The sequence below is a fragment of the Strongylocentrotus purpuratus genome, unplaced genomic scaffold (genome assembly GCF_000002235.5).
Source record: "Strongylocentrotus purpuratus isolate Spur 01 unplaced genomic scaffold, Spur_5.0 spur5_scaffold_20, whole genome shotgun sequence".
Taxonomy (NCBI): Eukaryota; Metazoa; Echinodermata; class Echinoidea; order Camarodonta; family Strongylocentrotidae; genus Strongylocentrotus; species Strongylocentrotus purpuratus.
The window spans coordinates 1252899-1274205 of NW_022145606.1; the positions used below are offsets into that span (position 1 = coordinate 1252899).

Consider the following 21307-nt stretch of genomic DNA (forward strand, 5'->3'; position numbering starts at 1 on the left):
GGAGTTTCAGATCAATACCTTTATCATCAATATCTAGACCTTTAATTTCCTTATTTTTTCTCACTTGATTTGCCTTTAATTATGCGGCCATTACAAACAATAAGGCCGAGAGGGGACACCCTTGGCGTATTTCTCTCAGATCACTAAAAGTATCAGATAACCAATCATTTACAATTACAGAACTTGCAATATTTGTGTTTAAAATTGTCACCCACTTCTGGAAAACAGGCCCAAAATCAAATTGAATCAGACATTTTTTTTTCATATCAAAGGCTTTAGAAAAATCAACCATCATAAGAACACCGTTTTTACCGCTCCTTGTCATGTATACGATAATATCTTCAGTAAGTCTTACATTGGAAGCCGCCAGACGACCTCTTATGTAACCCGATTGGTTTTCATGAATAAATTTACCAATTACTTTTTGAAAACGTTTAGCAAGCACTGTTGCAATGATTTTATAATCACAATTCAGCAATGTGATCAGTCTCCAATTCTTCAGCTCTCGGCGATCCCCTTTCTTGTATATCAAAGTAATTATTCCTTTCCTCTTGTTAATGAGCGGCAACTAAAATATCACAGATCTCATTCCAGAACACCTGATAGAATTCTGCGGTTATTCCGTCAGAGCCTGGAGTTTTGTTTTTCTTCATTGCGAATACAGCTTGTTTACATTCTCTGTGTGTAAATAAACATTTTCATATTTTATTTTCATCGTCAGAGAGAGATGAAATATTTGGAGAAAAAATATAATCTTCTGCAGTTTTAACATTGATATCTTCTTTACTATACAACTTACTGTTCAAACAAAAACCTTGGATCACGAACAAAGTAAGAGATGCAATGAAACAAACAATTGTTGCATTGTTGGGGTCAAAGGAGAGAAGTTTGATTCCAGTCCTTCTCTGTCACATCCCTGGCCAGTGTATGTATTATGAACTATGTGCAATTATCTCTTAATTTGGGTTTGCCCAAACTGTGGGTTGAGATTCTCCCTGCCCCTGTCTCGGTCCTTCCCTTCCAACTCTCCCTCTCCTTCTATCTCTCTCTTTTTCTTTTCTCTTTTTGTTCTCTCTTTCTCTATCTCTTTTTATTTCTCTCTCATGTATCTTCCTCTTCATATCTCTCTATCTGTGTCTCTCGTTGTTTATCATTGTCTCTCTCTCTCTCTTTATATATATATATATATCTTTGTCCCTCTTTCTCTCTCTCTCTACGTCTCTGTGTCCGACCTGGGATGAGTTTATGGGGGAGGGGGTGCAGGGAACGGGGTACTGTGTACTAACGTTGTTTTGGAAATCTTGGGACCATTTTACAAAGCATATTTTGTGCATTGTGTCGATGTCATGTTATGTTTTTCCAATTTCTCACCGATTTTGAATGTAATTAAATCCTATGTCATGCTTGTGGTGTCTTCTTATACATTATTGTAATGTAAATGCAATATATAAAAACCCTCGATGAATGTTCATGTTAATATTGGACGAAATAAAATTGAATTGAATTGAAATAAATTAGATTATAAATGTGTGCGATTATTTGTATGACATGTTTAAAAGAAATTTGACATCTGGATTTAGAAAAAAAAATATGCACCATAGTGCCTACATGGTGAAACTGTAAGTCACTCGTCTGTTGCTCCCACCGCGTCACGTCGATGTTGCATTCATCATGATTATTTTTTTCATTTGTACCAATGGGAAAATCCACCTTGAAAATAAAATGATTTTAATAACAACAAAGATTTGAGAGAAACTTGTCAGTGAAAGTTTAAAAGCATCCGGTAACTTTGTTTTAGATCCTAAAAAAATATTTGATTTAGCTCATGCTGCAATGATAATTATAAACCTTCAGTTCAGTCAGGAACCCCATTACTTTTACAAGCCGATTGCCTGTCTGATTATTAAGATATTTATGATTAAAAATCGAAATCACATTTTGCGTTTGCCAAACGGTTTTCATAACACTTCAGTCTATTGGGGAAAACGAATTTGGTAAAACCGGTCACTCGAAGGTTTTTAATTTTTAAAAGGCAATTCTTGATTTTTTTTGGGTAAAAATAGTAGGATATGCATTTTTTGAAAGTGCGATCAATTAAACACAATGTGGCATCTCTTAAATGCATCCATTTGAAGTACAACCGGGGAGGGGGTTACCATATGCTGCCTAACAGTGTCTGAAAGGTGAATACTTGACCTCCCAAGCAGCCTTAGGGTTAAGAAATGCTTTGTCTATTCCCAATTGTTTTTGCTGTTGCTCATGCTTACATGCAACCTTGCCTAACCATTGACCCCCCCCCCCCTAAAAAAAGGAACACAAATAAGTTATGATGGACAATTATCAGTGACGAGATTCTTTATTCCCGCGTCACACTGTCCCAAAGTTGACATAAGATGGACACACGATGAAAGAAATGTTCAAATTCGGCTCTTATCGTAAAGACATCGGGCCATTTTGGGCCATTCGTGAGGGCATGTTAAGCCATCGTATGACCGCCGTTGGATTTCCTGGCCTCCAGCAGCAACTTCGTAAGTAATAGCAACATCTTTGGAAAAATGCCCCGAAGACCTTGCGAAGGTTCATTTTCGTGTTGAATTCGTGGGTTTATGTTGCCCTTCGTAAAACAATCATGAAGGCATCTTGTCAAATCGTTTCGTCTTCGTAACTACTTCGTGTGATCATCGATGCCATCGGGCATTTATCGTCTCACGAAGACAATATGAAGGAAACATAAAGCTGCCCGATTGTCTTCGGAAGGAAACACGACTACGTGAAGCCATCGCAATCCCATCGTATTATAGGACGATAACATGGAGAAGGGACCATGGTGCCGTCGAAGACAGCAGAATTTAAGTAGCTGAAGCGTTTCCCATGTGTCATTGTAGCGCGGAAATATAAAGAGCCAGCCTCAGAGCACGAGGCCACGCCTTCCAGGTTTGGTGGGAGGAGGCAAGGGAGCACAGTGCCCCTACTTTTTCAAGTATCCTAAAAGTGCCCCTTTTTACATTTCAACATTTTATTTTGAAAATTGCCCCTATTACACTTCACCTAAGAAATATTGCCCCTTCTTTGACACGTGCTCATTATCCTTCGACAAGCTCCCATTTACCTTTGCAATAAGTGTGTATTTTCCATTATTAAAAGTGCCTTTTGTAATCTCTAGTAACTGCCCCTTTTCACTTTTGATAAGTGCCCCCTTTCAGCCCTGATGAATTCCCTTTTAACAATGGTACGTGTCCGATTTCATTTCTTATAAGGGACCTATCCACTTTTCACAAATGCCCTCTTTTCCCCTCTTATGAATGCCCCTATCAAAATGTGATGGGTGCCCCATTTCCGTCAATAAATGCCCATTTACCATTTTATCAGTGTTTTTTTTATTCATCCCTGGGGAGTCCCTCTTTTTAGGTATAAGAAGTGGCCCATTTTCACATTTGAAAATTACCCTTTGTACTTGACACGTGCTCCTTTTCTTTTATAATAGGTGTCTTGTCCCTTCCGATAAGTATCCCCTTTTCCTCTCATCATTAAACGTGCCCTTAAATCTTAAGCGGGAATTTTCATCAAAGCTCTCTCGCTACACTCAATTGCATTTATAGATGATATATAATTATATGATCAAGAGTTGTATCAGTCTTTCATTATGGGAATGTGCTAATAACCCCATCAGGATTGGGTTTTGTCCTCTCTATAACATGTAATTTTTCGCACTGCGATATCACAAATCTTAAAAGTTTTTGCTCGCACATGAATATATTCAGACCATCACACCCAACTACAAAGTAATGATGCTTAAGCAATTCATTGTATGATCTATAAAGATGAACAAATATTAAAGGCATCACGGATAGTGTAATCACAATGTACGGGTATGTACCAATGTCTAACAAATTGTATGTGTTCGGTTTGAGATTTCCCTTTGGAGGTGCCCTTTTTTCTCTCTAGAAAGTGGCCTTTTTTGTTGGTCCCACCCCCTCCCCACTTTGGAAATTACTCCGACGACCCTGCTCAGAGAATCAATAATATCCGATCAGCAATTGCAATTTCCTACGGTCGGCCGGACGAGGGTGGTCACGTGACCTAGCTCGAACTCTCAATACGACTTCGTGTTGCCATCGTGTAGCCTTCGTGTGGCCTGCGGGTAAACTTTTTTTCATAACATATCACATCTTCATGTTGCCTTCGTATGTGATTTGGGTGCCATCGTGTGACCTTCTGTAGGCATCTTAGTTCATTCGGCTGTTGATTGGATATTGACCAAGTTCGGGGCCATCTTCATGCGAAATTCAAAATTCCATATTCGTCTGTCCATCTGGTGTCAACTTCAGGACAGTGTGCCGCAGGCATTACATAGATCACTTAAAGTCGACTAATTGACATCTAAAGATGAACACTGTCATTTTCTCTGCCTATTTAAACCTATTTAAACAAGAACAACTAGAAAGGATTATTTCACCATTCATAAAGAACTGTTTTTACCTTGATCTCAAAATAGTACTCATAAGTTGCCTATCAAGACTACAATCATTTTATATAACTCTTGCTTGAAATATATGCTATATATTTTATATTGTATTATAAAAAGATGACGTAGATCCTAATCAAATGATTGGTTGAAAGCGTGCACGTGACCATGCATTAATTTTGCCTAACGCAAACTTTGGATAAACTACCGGTCATTATCCAATGGTAATGGCCGGTCATTGGCGATCACGTTCTGCGATCGTAACCATTGAGATTTCATCGTTTTACTTTTACTCGCGAAAATGGCTGCCGATGAATTTAAAACGCCTACGTTTGAAATGCATACGACTGAAGAAATAAGGGTGAATGATGCATGAGGTTGATTTATCAAATAACAAGGATCCACACGTCATAATTTTATAAAACAAATGGTACACAACATTTGTTCGGGCATTAGTAGAATTACACACACTCGGTACCTTTGAAATAGCAAGGAGGGTTTCTCAGTGGACAAGCGTGCGTGAAGGATATTCATATGACGCACACACAACGGAAACATTAATAATGCTATGTCTTTGATTTATGAAAGATAACATTAATGTATGGTATCTTTATTCAATCAATATAATTAGGGTGATCACACTGCCTGTGCACACAGTCTGCCCCGCGAACACACACACACACCAAACAGCAGTCAGTTAGTAGAAATAGCAATTTTGTAAATTTCTTTTAAAAAAAACTAAACAATATTTTTAAAAATGTTATTTCACATATATTTCAAGCATATCTTTAATTCAAATTCTGTGTAGTTTCATTTGTATAGGCATGTGGGAAATATGTTAAATGATTTAATTAGAATATTGTTTTTTCAGCCATTGTGTGACATGGCCCGCTGATCGCCCATTGACTCGAGCTGCTATTCTGCGTGGTGAAAATGCACCTCAATGTATAAAACTCCCCTACAAAAAAATGCAATATCCTGATGTGTTTCACTCATTGAATCAATTTGTTGCTTACACTCAAGGTAGCATCAACTGTACTGGGGTCACCAAAATTTGTTTCACTCTGAAAGTCAGTCCCTGTGGAATGTTATGGCCTGTTGAAAGGCTTCTCTGAAAATCGTCATAAATCCTCAAATCTGACATTTTTTTAAAAGAAAAATATACTGTGATGTAGCTGAAGTCCTGCAAATTCTTATCATTTGATCGGTTTTTCTGAATAATTTGTGAAACACATGAAGAAATGACGGTGATCTAAGTAATTTCCCTTGGCCAAATTGTATTGGCATTGCAACAATATTTTGAATTTAATCTCAATATTTGGTGTAAATATGATCTATAAATACATGATTAAAAAAATGCCAACAAAATGAACAGTTTAACTTTCATATATATATATAAAATCAGCTGAAATGCTCTAATTTGCATATTTGATGAATATTCATGATTTTTTTTCCTTAAAATAACATATATTTCCATACATGTCTGATATGCATAGGTTTCACTTATGTATCATGTTCGGTTTTGATTTGATTACATATGCGCATATTAATTAGGCGGACTTAGTTATTTTCACAACTTGTTCATATCCGCAAATTCGCAAAAATGGCAAAAATTACTTGTTTTCTTGGTTTCTGTTTTTAAAACGGTAATAGATATATGAATTTTCTTGTTTGTATTTTTTTTACCACAAAGATGATATTTTAGTGTCTGATAATTTAATTTATTATTTGTGTCCGAGAAAGTGATGAATTAAGCTGTCAACTTTGACGAATTTTGCCAATTTTGCCAATTTGACCATTTCTGGCAGGTTTTTCGGTAATTTTGCGATTTAAAAAAAAAGGTATAAAATCACAACGCATTGACCGATTTAAGTCTGTTTTATGTTTTTTGAAGCTTTCATCAAGCTTGATCATTTGCCATCATCAAATAACATGTGTTTGTTGTACTAATTTCTGGTGCGATATATCTAATATAATAAAGTGCGTCTCCGAAAAAACGAAGCCGAGATTTATCGATGTTTATCATACCTTTCTTAATCACAATTATAAATAATAAATGACACATATTTGTAAAGCAAAGACTCTCCTGTCTGATGCAACTATTATGATCAGACGCGTACCCAGCGGGGGGGGGGGGGGGGGGTTGAACCCCCTCAATTCATGTTCATGTGTATGATTTTTGCTGAACCCCCCCCCCCCCCCCAATTAAAAAAGAAATGCTCCCCCCTCGCTTATTCAGCGGCTGGCTGAGTCTTTGCAAACTTTTAGGCCCGATTTAGAAATGTTAACCCCCCCCCTTTAATCAAATTATGGAAATGCACGCATTACTTTAAACAAATAGAACTTTTTTTATTCCTGGCTATTTTTTTTCTGAATGAGGTGTCATATGAATGACCATGAATTGAACTTTCTAGAAATGTCATTTTCTCTTTGAAATCGCCCGCCAAATGATTTTTGGTTTCCTTTCTTCAAATTGTTTTAATCACTCATGCGTGAAATATGCATCATAAGAGTTGCATCAAATGAAAGAAGAGGATCTAAGCTTTACAAATATGTGTCATTTATTAATCCTAATTGTGATTAAGTTATGATAACACATCGATAATTGTCAGTTTCGTCTTTTCTGGGACGCACTGTATAACAAATCAATAAAAAGGCATTCAGAAAATTTTCAGATGCTGTCACTGTTCTGGGAATTAAAATTGGTTTTATCGATTGATGTTGAATTCAATACAGGTCATAGCAAAAACTAAAATATGTATCCTCATATTGTTTTTTTAAATTTTTTTTATTCAACGAAACTCAAAGTCATTCATTAAAATTTTAACAATAATAGTTCAATAAGTGTAGTGTTTAATATTAAGGTTTAAGCGCTTTACATTGTAATTACACATACATATCTGGGTTTTTCTGACCACTTTAAACCCTTTAAAAACACTCTAGTAAATCATTTTCGAACGGATTCCAATCAATTTCGTCATTTCGCATCCGATTTTGTCAAAGTCAATGAAGTTCATCCTCCTCGGCTGCCAACGTACAGTTGCATGATCAAAATCATTATTTTGCAATGGATTTCGTCAAAGCATCATTCTCATTCGTCACTCGTTCGCTATAATGTATTGTCTCTTCCACAAATATGGAATCTACATGTAGAAATCTATTAAAATGAAAGTGCACAAAGATGAATTCGAATGATAAAAGTGTTATAATGGACAGGAAATGCTGTATTACGATAATACTTTTGCAAAAAAGACGAGGTTCCTGCCCGACACGTTCTAATGGGGTCCCTCACGTTTCTCACGTTCTGATCAAGGTCATACACGCTTTTCACGTTCTGTCAAGGCTTTCTACGGATGAAACGTGGACGCCGGGCAGCTTTGGAGCACTGTTGTGCCCACCGTATAAAAAGAAGGCCTCCCAAGCAATAAGGCACAGCGTAGGATGATGCTGGAGGAAGTCAATGATGAGCTCCTTCTCATCCTCCGTAAAGGTGGTGACGACCCTGGGGGCTGCCCTCCTCCTAGCTGGTGCGTCTTCCTGAGCCTCCCCAGCCTCTCCAGCCTCAGGTTCAGGTTCAGGTTCAGGTTCCAGTTAAGGGACCGGGTCAGCAGCAGCAGCATGCTCCTCTTCATTTGGCAGAGGTGAACGGCGAGGATTTTCAGGCTGTTCCTGCTCCTCTACTACTGTTGATGGTGGTAGTGCAGGAGGGAGGGCCTTCGAACGTCTTCTTCGGTGGCATAGGTTGGTCTTCTCTCTTCGTATTGTAGATGCAGTAATGTGTCGTCGATTGCTCAGACTCGAATGAAGCTCCTGCCGCGCCCGTCTTTTTATATACTACCTACCGATCGTGTGCGCCGTGTCAGAACGCAACGCGCCGCGCCCGTAGACCGTCAGACGCCGGGATGCGCCGTGATTAAACGCGACAAAATGGCTACCATACATCCTGGCCTGCCGTGAAAACCGGGGCAAACCTTGTAAAAACGTGGCAAAACGGGACAAATGGGCAGCAACCGTGTCAAACGTGCACTAAACGTGGCAGAACGTAACAGAACTTGAAAAGACCGTAAGATGCATGGGAATGTGCGGGCTTCCCGTCCCACTCCGGACCACCTCCAAGTTTTGTTACGGCCTATTAAGGACTGTCACGATGTGTTACGTTCCCCCCTTTTTACTACGGCCTACTATGTTTCTCTTCCACACCGTGACTGCCGTGGCAATTTTTTTTGACAGTTTAAAAATCTGACACGGTATCCACGGCAATTACGGCCTGTCACGTTCACCCGTACGGTCCCCCGCGTTGTGTCACGTCAATCCCGTTTCGTACACGGTGGTCCGAAACGGGGTTGCCGTGGCCGCCGGGAACATAGTGTAAACGTAGCATGAACTGTCAACAAATTTGCCACGGCAGTCACGGTGCGGATGAGTTACCTAGTAGGCCGTAGTAAAACGGGGTGAACGTAACAAAACGTCACAGTCCGTAATAGGCCATAACGAAACTTGGAGGTGGTCCGTAGTGGCATTTTACGGTCTTCTCAAGTTTCTTCACGTTCTGCCACGTTTAATCACGGCGCATCTTGGCGCATCCCGGCGTCTGACGGTTTACAGACGCGCCGCACGCGTTCTGACACGGCGCACGCGGTCGGCAGGCAGTATATAAAAGACGGGCGCGGCAGGAGCTTCATTCGAGTCTGAGCAATCGACGACACATTGGTGCATCTATAATACGAAGAAAGAAGGTCAAGCTATGCCAACGAAGAAGCCAATACGTTCGAAGGCCATCCGTCCAGCACCAGCACCATCACTAGTAATTGAGGAGCAGGAACAGCCTGAAGATCCTCGCTGTTCACCCCCGTCAAATGAAGAGGAGCATGCTGCTGATCGTGACCCGGTCCCTGAACTGGAACCTTAACCTGAGGCTGAGGAGGCTGGGGAGGCTGGGGAAGACGCACCAGCTAGGAGGAGGGCAGCCCCCAGGGTCTTCACCACTTCCACGGAGGATATACCAAAATGTATGATTTATTATTTATGTTGGAAAATAAGTTGCATATTCTGCAATGGAAGCTATTTTAGGTTTCAGTGAGAGTTATTAGGACTTCATTTGATTAAAAGCAGGTTTAATTTATGTATTCAGCCCTAATTTAAGATAAATGCCATCATTTATGTATTATGAAATAATGCATGGGAAGACAAATAAATATGTAGATCACTGAGAAAATCGAAGGTTCATTTATTGATAAACTACAGTACTTTTATATGATTTACACAACAGACAAGAGATGTATTACTGTTCCTTTTGTTTTATATCGGTTTGTTTTTAATATCGTTCTGTGAATAAAGCGGTATCTCAACAAAAGCATTTTCAGACTCTGGTCATGTCATGTCTTCTTCCAAAGAAAAAGGAGAAACTTAACTTCAAGGTGAGCATACATAAAAATACACAACTTATACAAAATGTTTAATATAAATAAAAACATATCAAAATATCAAATGCATACAAATTATATATAAATAAATAATAAATATATATAAAACAAATTACATAGAACATAAGGATAAAGAGAAGAAGACGAAAAGGAAGAAATAGAGAAGAATATAGAATAAGAGGTGTAAAAGAGTATGTAGCCCCGGGATAAAGAAAAAACCGAGCCCCTCCCCTCAACTCACCACCAAGGCTTCACTCTCCTTCAAAGAAGTACGAAGAGACAGAGAGCATGAGGAGTTAAAGTCCCTGTTAAGGTACTCCGGTTGCTGCTAATTCGCGTCTAGAGTGTCTCTATTCCTTCCTTCTGGTGGTGCGTACACGTCCTGCCATTTGACCTCATCTCTCCAGTTGCCTGGGACCAGAATATGTTCCTCATCCTAATGGTTTACCTCGTTCACTGGAACCCTTCTTATCAGGAGGTTGTGAAGCACGGCATCAGCCTCAATGAGGTCTCGCACTGTAATACATCTGAAATTTAACTGTCATTTAACTGTCATTAGTGCTTGTTCCAAAGTCCCAAGGAAGCATCTGATTCGCTTGGCCAGGATCTTGAACACATTCTCCACCACACGTCCTACACGACAGATCCGGTAATTGAAGATGTGTTTTTCTCATGGCATCGCTCTTCTCTCATACGGCTTCATCAGGTAGCTTCTTAAGGCAAATGCGTCGTCTCCCAGGATGAAGTAAGTGAAGTCCTGGTTCTGGCCATCGTTAGACAGAGGGCATGGTGGTGGCAACCCTATCCACCCTTTTTCGAGAAGTTCACTGAGCTCTGAGTCATTATAGATTTGGGCATCAGACATGTGTCCTACTCCACGAAGTTCAATCCATATAAAACGATACTGGGCATCCACCAAGGCGAGGAGAGGGATACTGGAAAAAATGTAGTTGTGGTACAAGGACCCTGTGTTGGGTGGATTGCTGATGGCAATATGCTTCCCGTCCAGAGCTCCCAATGCATGAGGCACAGTCCACTTGTCTTCAAACTCCTGGGCAAGGGCTCTCCACTCATTGGGCGTTACAGAAACAGCGAAAATTCGTCCTTGTAGGCTTCCACGATGGCCTTGCACACTTCTGCACCATATGGCAGATGGCTGCTTTGCTGCACCGGAACGCATAGGTGAGTGACGAGTAATTGTCCCCAGTGGCCAGATGTCTCAGAGTCACTGACAGCTTTAGTCCAGTTTGTAGTGCAGAGCGGAACTTGTGTCTTGTCTCTCGATGGCTCGTTTTACTCATTCCAGGTTCTCATCGAAGAGCTCTGGGGGCATCCTCAGATAGTTCTGGAAGGCGTCGGTATCTTCGGTGAGGAGCTATCTGGTGAGAAAGGTTGAGTAGTGGCCCAGTTGCTGTCATGATTTCGGTTTAATAAATATTGGAGTGGACTGAAACCAAAACAAATATATACACTGTTGGTCATAATGGTGGAATATTTATTTTTACTCCAGTTTAGGGAAGGATTTTAAAAAAATTATTTATTTCTAATAGATCTAGATAATGGCATACATTCTCAGATTTTATTGAATATTAATTTGAGAGTGTTTGTTCTGCGTGATTGCTTAATCATATGTGTGCTACTATGCTAATCAGCTAAGGGACCTACGTCCTTAAGTCATAATTGACAGTAATGAGGATTAATGCCTCACAAAAGGGCACTAATAAAGCTGATCGACACGATTTTTATCCTGGGTCCTCACAGTAACGAGGCCATTGCTTAGCCCCTGAATCGTGACTGTACGCAGTGTTTGCTAGGGTACGCGGCCCCTTCCACAAATCCCCCAAAACGAAGAAAATGCAATAAATTGTCAAAAATTCATTGCATTTCCCCCCGGCCCCCAACAGGAAAAATTCCTCTGTATGGCCACGCATTATGGTTCAAGGCATGGCCACACAGAGAAATTTTTCCTGTTGGGGGCCGGGGGAAAATGCAATGAATTTTTGACAATTTATTGCATTTTCTTCGTTTTGGGGGATTTGTGGGGGAGGCCGCGTACCCTAGCAAACACTGCGTACAGTCATGATTCAGGGGCTAAGCAATGGCCTCGTTACTGTGAGGCCCCAGGATAAAAATCGTGTCGATCAGCTATTTTAGTGCCCTTTTGTGAGGCATTAATCCTCATTACTGTCAATTATAATTTAAAGAAGTAGGTTCCCTAGCTGATTAGCATAGTAGCACACATTTGATTTAGCAGTCACGCAAAACAAACACTCGCAAATTAATATTCAATAAAATCTGAGAATGTATGCCATTATCTAGATCTAATAGAAATAAATATTTTTTTAAAATCCTTCCCTAAACTGGGGTAAAAATAAATATTCCAGCATTATGACCAACAGTGTATATATTATTCTATCATCCGATAGCCTCTTGCGCACCCACATGGATCTTGGTCTTCTCTTCCGCCTTCTTCGACCTCTGCAAATGCCGCTGACGCAACGACTGGGTGTATGGACCCAGCAAATATGCAAACATGCAAAAACAAAATCTTCTTCATCGTTGGCATTCATGATGTTGTCTCGTCAAAATATCATTCTTTCTTAGAATATTTACGCCTGCTTGGGAGGCCTTCTTTTTATACCGTGGTCACAATCGTGCTCCAGAGCTGCACGGGGTCCACGTTTCAACCGTAGACAGCCTTGACAGAACGTGACAAGCGTGTCAGAACTTGATCAGAACGTGAGAAACGTGAGGGACCCCCATCAGAACGTGACGGGCCGGGAGTGAACGTTCTGGCACCCGTGGTAGAACGCGGGCCGAACCGTAGTGTGCCTTAGAGCCTCCGGGACTCAGCATCCCCTTCCCTCCACACCCGTCACGGATACCGTGGTAGACCGTGATAAAACTTGGCAAGAACTAAGAAAAGTTGAATCCAGAGATAAAATTGGTCTAAATCCCACGGCGCACTACGTTTAGGGCTAACAGGGTTGCCGTGGCCGGCGGGAATATAGTGTAAACGTAGCAGTAGCAACAAACAGAGTTGACAAAGACTTAACTCCGTTTCGTTCACGATCAACCATGCATCAAGTCTTTCGTCTTCTTTGTGCATGGCTGATCGTCAACGAAATGAATTTAAGTCTTTTTGTCAACTCCGTTTGTTGATACGGCAGGCAGCCAGTGAAAGTGAAATCGTTTTATCAAATTATGGAAATGCAAGCGTTTCTTAAAACAAATATAACCTTGTTATTCCTGGCTCATTTTTCCTGATTGAGGTGTCATATGAAAGAGAAGAAAAAGAACGTTTTAGAAAAGTGATTTTCGCTTTGAAATTAAGATACCGCTCTAAAATTACTTAGTGGTATTCTCTCTTTAAATTGTTTGTAATCACTCATGCGTGAAATAGGCATCATATGAGTTGCATCAACCGAAGGAAAAGGATCTAAGCTTTACAAATATGTGTCATTTATTAATTCTAATAGTGATTAAGTTATGATAAAACATCGATAATTCTCGTTTTTTTTCCTGGGACGCACTGTATAGACTAGCAAATATCATAGAAGAGGTTTCGTGGTCGAGTGGATACGTCACTGGATTGCGGATCACAAGGTTCGCAGTTTAAGTCCCGCTGCGGCACTAGTGTCATTTGGCAAGATATTGATCTACATTTGTCACACTCAACCGAGGTGATGTAAATGGGTACATGGCAGGAATTCATTCCTTGAAATGCTGAAACTTTCACTAACTATTGTTTCTATATTTCTTCTCAGGGTAGACTTTCCTTTTTTTAAGAGCAGGGGCTATATTTTCCGGGGGAAAGGTAATTATTTAAGGGTAGGGTATCCTTGTTCCTTGGTTGAGGATTAACTTGTGGATGGTTGTCCTTAGGGTGTTATCGTCCACTGGGCTAATTGTCTACATGGGTAATTGTCCTCGGGTGGTAATTGTCATAAATCCAATTTATAGACGTGTTGTGGTCAAGTGGATATGTCATCCGACTGCAGATCACAAGGCATGAAGTTCAAATCCCATCCTGGAACATTAGTGTGATTTTTGGCAGGACGTTAATTTACTTTTCCACTCTCCATTCAGGTGTTGAATGGGTAGCATCTGTAAAACGGTGACTTGATGGAATGCTCCCCAGGGAGTAAAAAATGTACAAGCCTGAACTCGATGACCGGGGTAATAATGTATCTGTAAAACGCAAAGAGAAATCGTCGATGTATTAAGAGCTATATAAAAGCGGAATGTTATTTGTATTACGATGATTGTATGGCATGTTTCTTTTGTGCACCTTCCGATTTCTGATGTCGCAACTTCAAAATACTTAAACTTTTAATGCATATTCGTTTCAATTTCGTTAATATAACCGACAGATAAAATGTGCGCAGTTGATTCATTGTACGCAACGAGCAGTCTACCTACTGCACATAATCGAATTGGCTGGTTGTGCAATTCCATTTCATTTCATTTCATTTCATTTCAATTATTGGTTCAACCATTTTTTAAAACAAAATTCAGAAATACAAGCAATTTTCGAAGGACATATACAAAACTGTTCTAGGACAATTACCCCCTGGGCAATCACCCCCGGAAAGTTACCCCCTGGAAAACTACCCCCGAGGACAATTACCCCCCGCATAATTACCCCCCTGAGAATTACCCCCCGAGGACAATAACACCCTAAGGACAATTACCCCCCGGAAAATAACCCCCCGGAGAATTACCCCCGAGGACAATTACCCCCCAAGGACAATTACCCCCGGATAATTACCCCCCGGATAATTACCCCCCGAGGACAATTACCCCCAAGGACAATTACCCCCCGGAAAATTCCCCCCCCCGGAGAATTACCCCCCGAGGACAACTACCCCCGAGGACAATTACCCCCCCCCCAAGGACAATTACCCCCGGAAAACTACCCCATGAGGAATTACCCCACGAGGACAATTACCCGCCCCCGAGGACAATTCCCCCCCCCCCCCGGGGACAATCAGGATTCAATAGCAAAAGACGATCTGACACGTTGAGAGATGCTGTGAAGGCTACGAGCCCATAAAATCCCGTGCATGAACCCACATTCGTTCAAATACTTGTGCGTGATCTTCCTCATTACTACACATTTTTCTTTAGCTATAATGTATGCAACAACACTGTGGTTACTGTTTTCTACGAAGGATTTCTCTTGTGCAGCGTTATTTCAACTTTTTGTTCGACACGATGCCCTCTTAAGAAATGAAAAGTTTCGCCCAATCTTAAATTCTTCACAAACTATTTATTTTGCATCACTCTGGCACTCGTCAAGTGCTATGTACACACGTATGGGCACATTTGTTTCTTGATTTAGTGAACGAGCAAGAAAAACAAGGACAAGACATTTTCAAAATGGTAAAACATAATATTGTAATCAACACACTAGCACAGATTTAAGGTATGCGGGCGCCTCACCGCCGAATGTACACGAATATAAAGTGAAATATTCGGTCATGACCTTGTTACACGAATATGAGGATATTCGGGCCTCTCGTTGCCTTGATTCATCATGTTTATAATTGTGATGAGTGTGGTAACAATGTAATGTCGAAATAAAAGATATATATTCGCAAAATATTGTCAGCGAGCGAGGAAGAAAAACATTTTATTATTTGTTTACATTTTATTTTCTCATGAAAATAAATACTCTACCCGTTTCTGATATTTGTTTTTTCAAAAAAATCAACGTTTGCCAAAAAAAATTGACATGTAACTAACATTCTCTTGCGGCACCCCAGTTGAAAAAACGCTGCTCTGGAATTACAAAATCATTGAGATGAATGTACCCAAGTGCGGATACTTATTTTCTTTTAATATGGCACCGTACATACCATATATTTAACTTGAAGGCAATTTTTATTTTAAAATAAATTACAGTACAAGAAAACATATTTTAGTTCACCATGACAACAGAAATATATATATATATATATATTACATTACATTTATAAACATGAAGAGAACCTTAATTTTGGAATAGATCATGGATGAGGTCCCATTATACATACAAAGACAAATATACGATCAGCTGATTAGAAAAGTTACAGAGGATGCATAAATAATGATATCTTACATCCTAATTTCTTTGTTGGGCTATTTTTGGGGAGAATAGCTATATTAACGCGGACTCATCTGCGCGCAATTTATTGTTAAATTTCTAAGAAATGTAAATTCTTCTGGCAATTAAATTCGATTTGATACATGCGTCTTCTGGCAATTGGATTTGATTCAATACACGTGGCATATTAAGTCAAACTTCACAAAGGTGGAATGGATACAGAGCGAGAGGGGTGGGTGAAATCTCCTCCTAGGAGGATACATGTACGTCAAGCAAAAAGATTTGGCAGATGGGTACGAGGGCTTTGAATGTGAGCTACGAATATAAATATAATTTATACACAACCCCTGTACGAAACAAATCTATTACGTCACAAATAACTAAGAAAATGAAAGTTCATGACATTTTCTCTAAATAGCAATTTGAAGAGGAGCTCGCATTATACGTCACAGTGTTACAAATTCCCTGGGTGTGATTGTCCTCGGGCCGCTTTAATGGTGTTTCGAGGGGGAGGGGGGTAATTGTCCTCGGGGGGTAGTTGTCCTCGGGTGGTAATTGTCCTCGGGGGTAGTTGTCCGCGGGGGTAATTGTCCTCGGGGGGTAATTGTCCTCGGGGGTAGTTGTCCTCGGGGGGTAATTCTCCGGGGGGTAATTTTCCGGGGGTAATTGTCCTTGGGGGGTAATTGTCCTCGGGGGGTACTTTTCCGGGGGGTAATTGTCCTTGGGGGTAATTGTCCTCGGGGGTAATTCTCCGGGGGGTAAATTTCCGGGGGGGGGGGGGTGATTGCCCAGGGGGTAATTGTCCTGATACGATACAAAACATGTTGGACATGTTGATGTTGGACATACAAAGTAAAAATGGTTAGGGAACCCGAGAGAAGCTTTTTTAGTAAATGGGGTTTCCTGTACAATGAACAAGTACATTTGTATAACAAAAACCTGATAATAAACTAAGACCAACTATACCATAGCACCCGTAAGCATTCACCGGCTTTTGCGTTAGGCAAAACAATAGTCAGGTCAAAATACGGTGAAAAACACCCCAACCTAACAAAATTGCAACAAAAGGTTTTTCAACGGTTTCTAGTAATATTAAACGTCAGGAAAAACATACTAAAAGTGACAAAGACAAAGTAACAACATAATAATAATATCTAGACACACATTCATAATACCTACCATACAATTAAAAAAATTTAAAACCTCGTGCTGTTCATGCCATCTTATTGCGAATACACATGCAGCTCTTCACATTCCTTCATTTTGATGAGGAATGTACTTGAGTAAGGACAAATCATCTTCTGCTTCACTATCAAGTGACTCGTTACATGGATTGCGGCATACTCCAAGTTGACAAGGTCCACACACAAACTGTTACATGTAGTCCGTAACATCTGCAGGTATAGCGGGTGTGCTACAATCAGTACATACACTGTCGCTCATAACGGTGGAATATTTTTTTTAAATCCCAATTTATGGAATTATTTTAAAAATAATTTAAAAATAATAGATCTAGATAATAGTATACATTCTCCGATTTTATTGAATAATAATTTACCAATGTGTGTTTTGCGTGACTGCTAAAGCATGTGTATGCTACTATGCTTATCAACTAGGGGACCTTATGCCCTTAAGTCATAAATGACAGTAATGAGGATTAATGCCCCACAAAAGGGCACTAATATAACACATCGACACGGTTTTGATCCTGGGGTCTCACAGTTACGAGGCCATTGCTTTGTCACTGAACCATGACTGTACGCAGCGGGGGCTAGGGTAGGGGGCAGTTTCCATAAATTAAAAAAAAAGAAGAAAATGCAATAAATTTGCAATAATTTATTGCATTTTACCCTGGTTCCCAACATAAAAAAATCTTCTGTGTGCCCATGCTTTGAGCCATAATGCATGGCCGTCCATAGGATTTTTTTATGTTGGGGACCGGGGTAAAATGAAATAAATTATTGAAAATTTATTGCATTTTCTGTTTTTTTTATTTATTTATGGAAACTGCCCCCTACCCTAGCCCCCGCTGTGTACAGTCATGGTTCAGTGACAAAACAATGGCCTCGTAACTGTGAGGCCCCTGGATCAACACCGTGTCGATGTGCTATATTAGTGCCATTTTGTGGGGCATTAATCCTCATTACTGTCATTTACGACTTGAGGGCATAGGTCCCCTAGTTGATAAGCATATTAGCATACTCATGCTTTAGCAGTCCCGCAAAACACACATTGGCAAATTATTATTCAATAAAATCTGAGAATGTATACTATTATCTAGATCTATTATTTTTAAATAATTTTTAAAATAATTCCATAAATTGAGGTAAAACTAAAATATTCCACCTTTATGAGCGACAGTGTAAGTCTTAGATTACTAGGTGCTGCCTCCGTATTTGACTTCATTGGAAACAGATGATTGTCTTCTAATTTCCAGCCCCAGTCTGTGACGTCCATGTTTTCTCACTCTCCATCCATGCTATGACTTGGAAGCCCGGGGGGGTGGGGTACTCACACATTAAGACATACTTGAGCGGTAAGACATTAAAACATACTCGAGACTTGAGCGGTACACGAACAAGTTGTATCGTAATGATGCAAATTAGTCATTACAGCGGCCACAAAACATGACAGACATTGCTTTGATACCAAGTTCCTCTAAGTTAATTTGACTGACTTGGTAGAAGGAAAGCACTTTCACAGGAATCAAAAGTGAGGTTGCATTTCACAAGCTTCTGGAAGACTGCTTTATTTCCTATTCCGAATATCCGGGAAGTCGAATCGCAATCGGTATAGGCATCAAGAAAAAAAGCAGTTGTGAACACAGATCGCGTACCCAGGTCCAATTTCAATTGCTCACTGTTCTACACATTCGGAGCCTTGGCTGCATAAGTGTGGAAGTATAGTTCCCTGCTATCTGTTCTAAGGATTTTGCGAAGTCCAGTTCCTTTCATCAGGGCATCGATTGGTTCCAGCAAAATCTTGACGGTCTGGAAGCAACCTAATTGCAAGTCAATCCATGTCAGTGGGCTATTCTGGTGTACATCGATGATTATCGCTCAGCGGCCTTCCAATATGCTGTTTTTATAGTCTCGTTCAAAGGGAAAGACAAAGCTACGACTCTGGGAGAGATTTCGAAAGAAAAAAGTGTACCTGAACAAACAATGAATGCTGCTTTGCTTTTCTGTTTCAACGGCTCCTGATAGTTTAAAAACAAGGGAACTTCAAGAAGCAAAATTGATGAGCTATGAGCTCAGCCCGTTCCTACCTACATCCTTCCTACCGATCATGCAAGTAAAGTGTCGAGTGAAGTATGCCCTTGGTGGTGGTTCCTTGGTGCATCGGATACCATGGAAGACAGAGGACAGCTATGGCAGAATAGCATGATCATGTGCTGATTTCACAACACACACTGTATGGCTCTGCATATGTAGTTGTTGACGGCTATGGTGGAGGGCCGTCAATTCATAATAATACACACCATAACATTTTTTGTCAAGATAATGTAATAAGCAGGGACTCATAAATCTCAATAGTGAGGAACTGATATAGAGTAATTGCACCGTCATCAACGTATCCGGGGATCAGATGTACAATTAAGCTGCAGTGATTTCTTCTCGTCGTCAATCTAGTACTCTGATTTGAGAAGGTACTGACATATTGGTATTACTCTTGCATTACGCGAATGTAGATAGCATGGTACTATACTTCCGGTCTGAAAATGCAGCCACGTCTCCGTATGTGACATTGAGCAGTTGAAAGTGGACCTGGATAAAGATCTATGTTCACAGCTACTCTTTCGAAGCTTGTGAAATGCAGCCCCACTTATGAATCCAGCATAGGCGCCCGAAGTGGGAGACAGGGGGGGGGGGGGGGGGGGGCAAAAAACGCATCCCCCCCCCCCTCCCCCCCCCCAAAAAAAAAAAAAAAAATGCGGTAAAGGAGTAAAGACGGTTTGTATTTTCAACCCGAAAGAATATAACTATATCTAAAACCAGAATTAAATCACATATCAAATCCAATTCAAAGAAAAGGAAAGTTAACAGGAATTCAATTTCCTAAACATTCCGCATGCCACCTTTATTTAACAATGGAGGTTTGTATAATAACGATACGCGCATATCGTGCTAATATTGTGAGATGATGGGAAAGTGAGTGTGTTTTTTTGTTATAGGGGTAAGAGAACATGAGCCCCTGAACGCTGGCGTACTGATGGGGGGTATTTCTTATTCGATATCAGGGATTTACACACGTCGAAATGACATGATTTTCCGGTATTTTTTCTCAATTTTGTTGTAAGTCATATACCTTTTTATGCGTTTGTTGGAAAAATAGAAATTCTCAAATTTACAGTCGGGCGGTAAATATTCTTATTTACAAGCCTTCATGTCAGGGCCTGCACAAAAGGCTGGGCTCGGGGGCTCGAGCCCCCTCACATTTTGAAAAAGTATGTAACAGAGAAAAAGAAAGAAAGAGAGATAGAAAAGATAAGTGACCTGCCAATGTCACAAATGAGGTATCAAAAAACGCTCATCTGACCATAATTAAATGCTTAAAACCCCGGGGCTTACCAGAGCTCCGCCCCCAGACCCCACCAAGGGCCCTAAGACGGTCCCCTGGTTGGGCATATTACCGTTATTAAATACCTAAAACCCTTGAGCTTCAGGGGGCTCTGCCCCCGGACCCACATCAATTGCCTTAAATAAGGCCCCCGGATGCTCATCTAAACGTAATTAACACCTAAAACTCTTGACACTCCGCCAATAAGGGACCTAACAGTTTCACAAATAAGGTTTCTAAATCTGCTTTTTTGACCGTAAGTTAATGGCTAAAAACCCTGAGCTTCGGGGGCTCAGCCCCTTGACCCCCTGCCGGGGCTTCCAAACTTTTTTTTTGCTTATTAAGCCATTGTCCCTGTAATGTTTGCCCCCCCCCCCCCCAAATAAAATTAAAAAAATAAAAATCCCAAACTGCTTCCGGCACGCCTGGAATCCGGTTCTAGTACTTTCCTTCTTCCAAGCCAGCCATTGGAACTAAAAGAGGAAATTGGTATTGAAGCAATGTCTTTCATGTTTGGTTGCTGCTGTAATGACTTAGTTCCATCATTACGAGACTCCCTCCTACGCCAGCCTCAACCAAATTTCGCTACCTCAGAACATACTACCAAGACATGGCTTGGATGGATACAATTATAAGACATGGACGTCACAGACTGCATGGCACTGGAAATTAGAGAACAATCACCTTGTTCCAGTAATGTTGAATACGGAGGCTGCACCTATCTTCTTAAGTTGATTCATTGCACATGCTGTACTCCTTGTAGCAAACCTC

General features: G+C 40.5%; 1 protein-coding gene across 1 annotated transcript in view; it reads right to left on the reverse strand.

Annotated features, from left to right (window-relative positions):
- Positions 1-11185: 11185 nt before the first annotated feature.
- Positions 11186-21307, reverse strand: part of LOC105443038 (calponin homology domain-containing protein DDB_G0272472-like) — a 31228-nt gene continuing 21106 nt past the window's right edge. The window contains exons 5-6 of the mRNA XM_030993151.1: positions 12688-12804; positions 11186-11263 (exon numbers count right to left, since the gene is read on the reverse strand). Of these exons, the coding sequence (XP_030849011.1) occupies positions 11186-11263; positions 12688-12804 (195 nt within the window). The remainder of the gene's footprint in view (positions 11264-12687; positions 12805-21307) is intronic.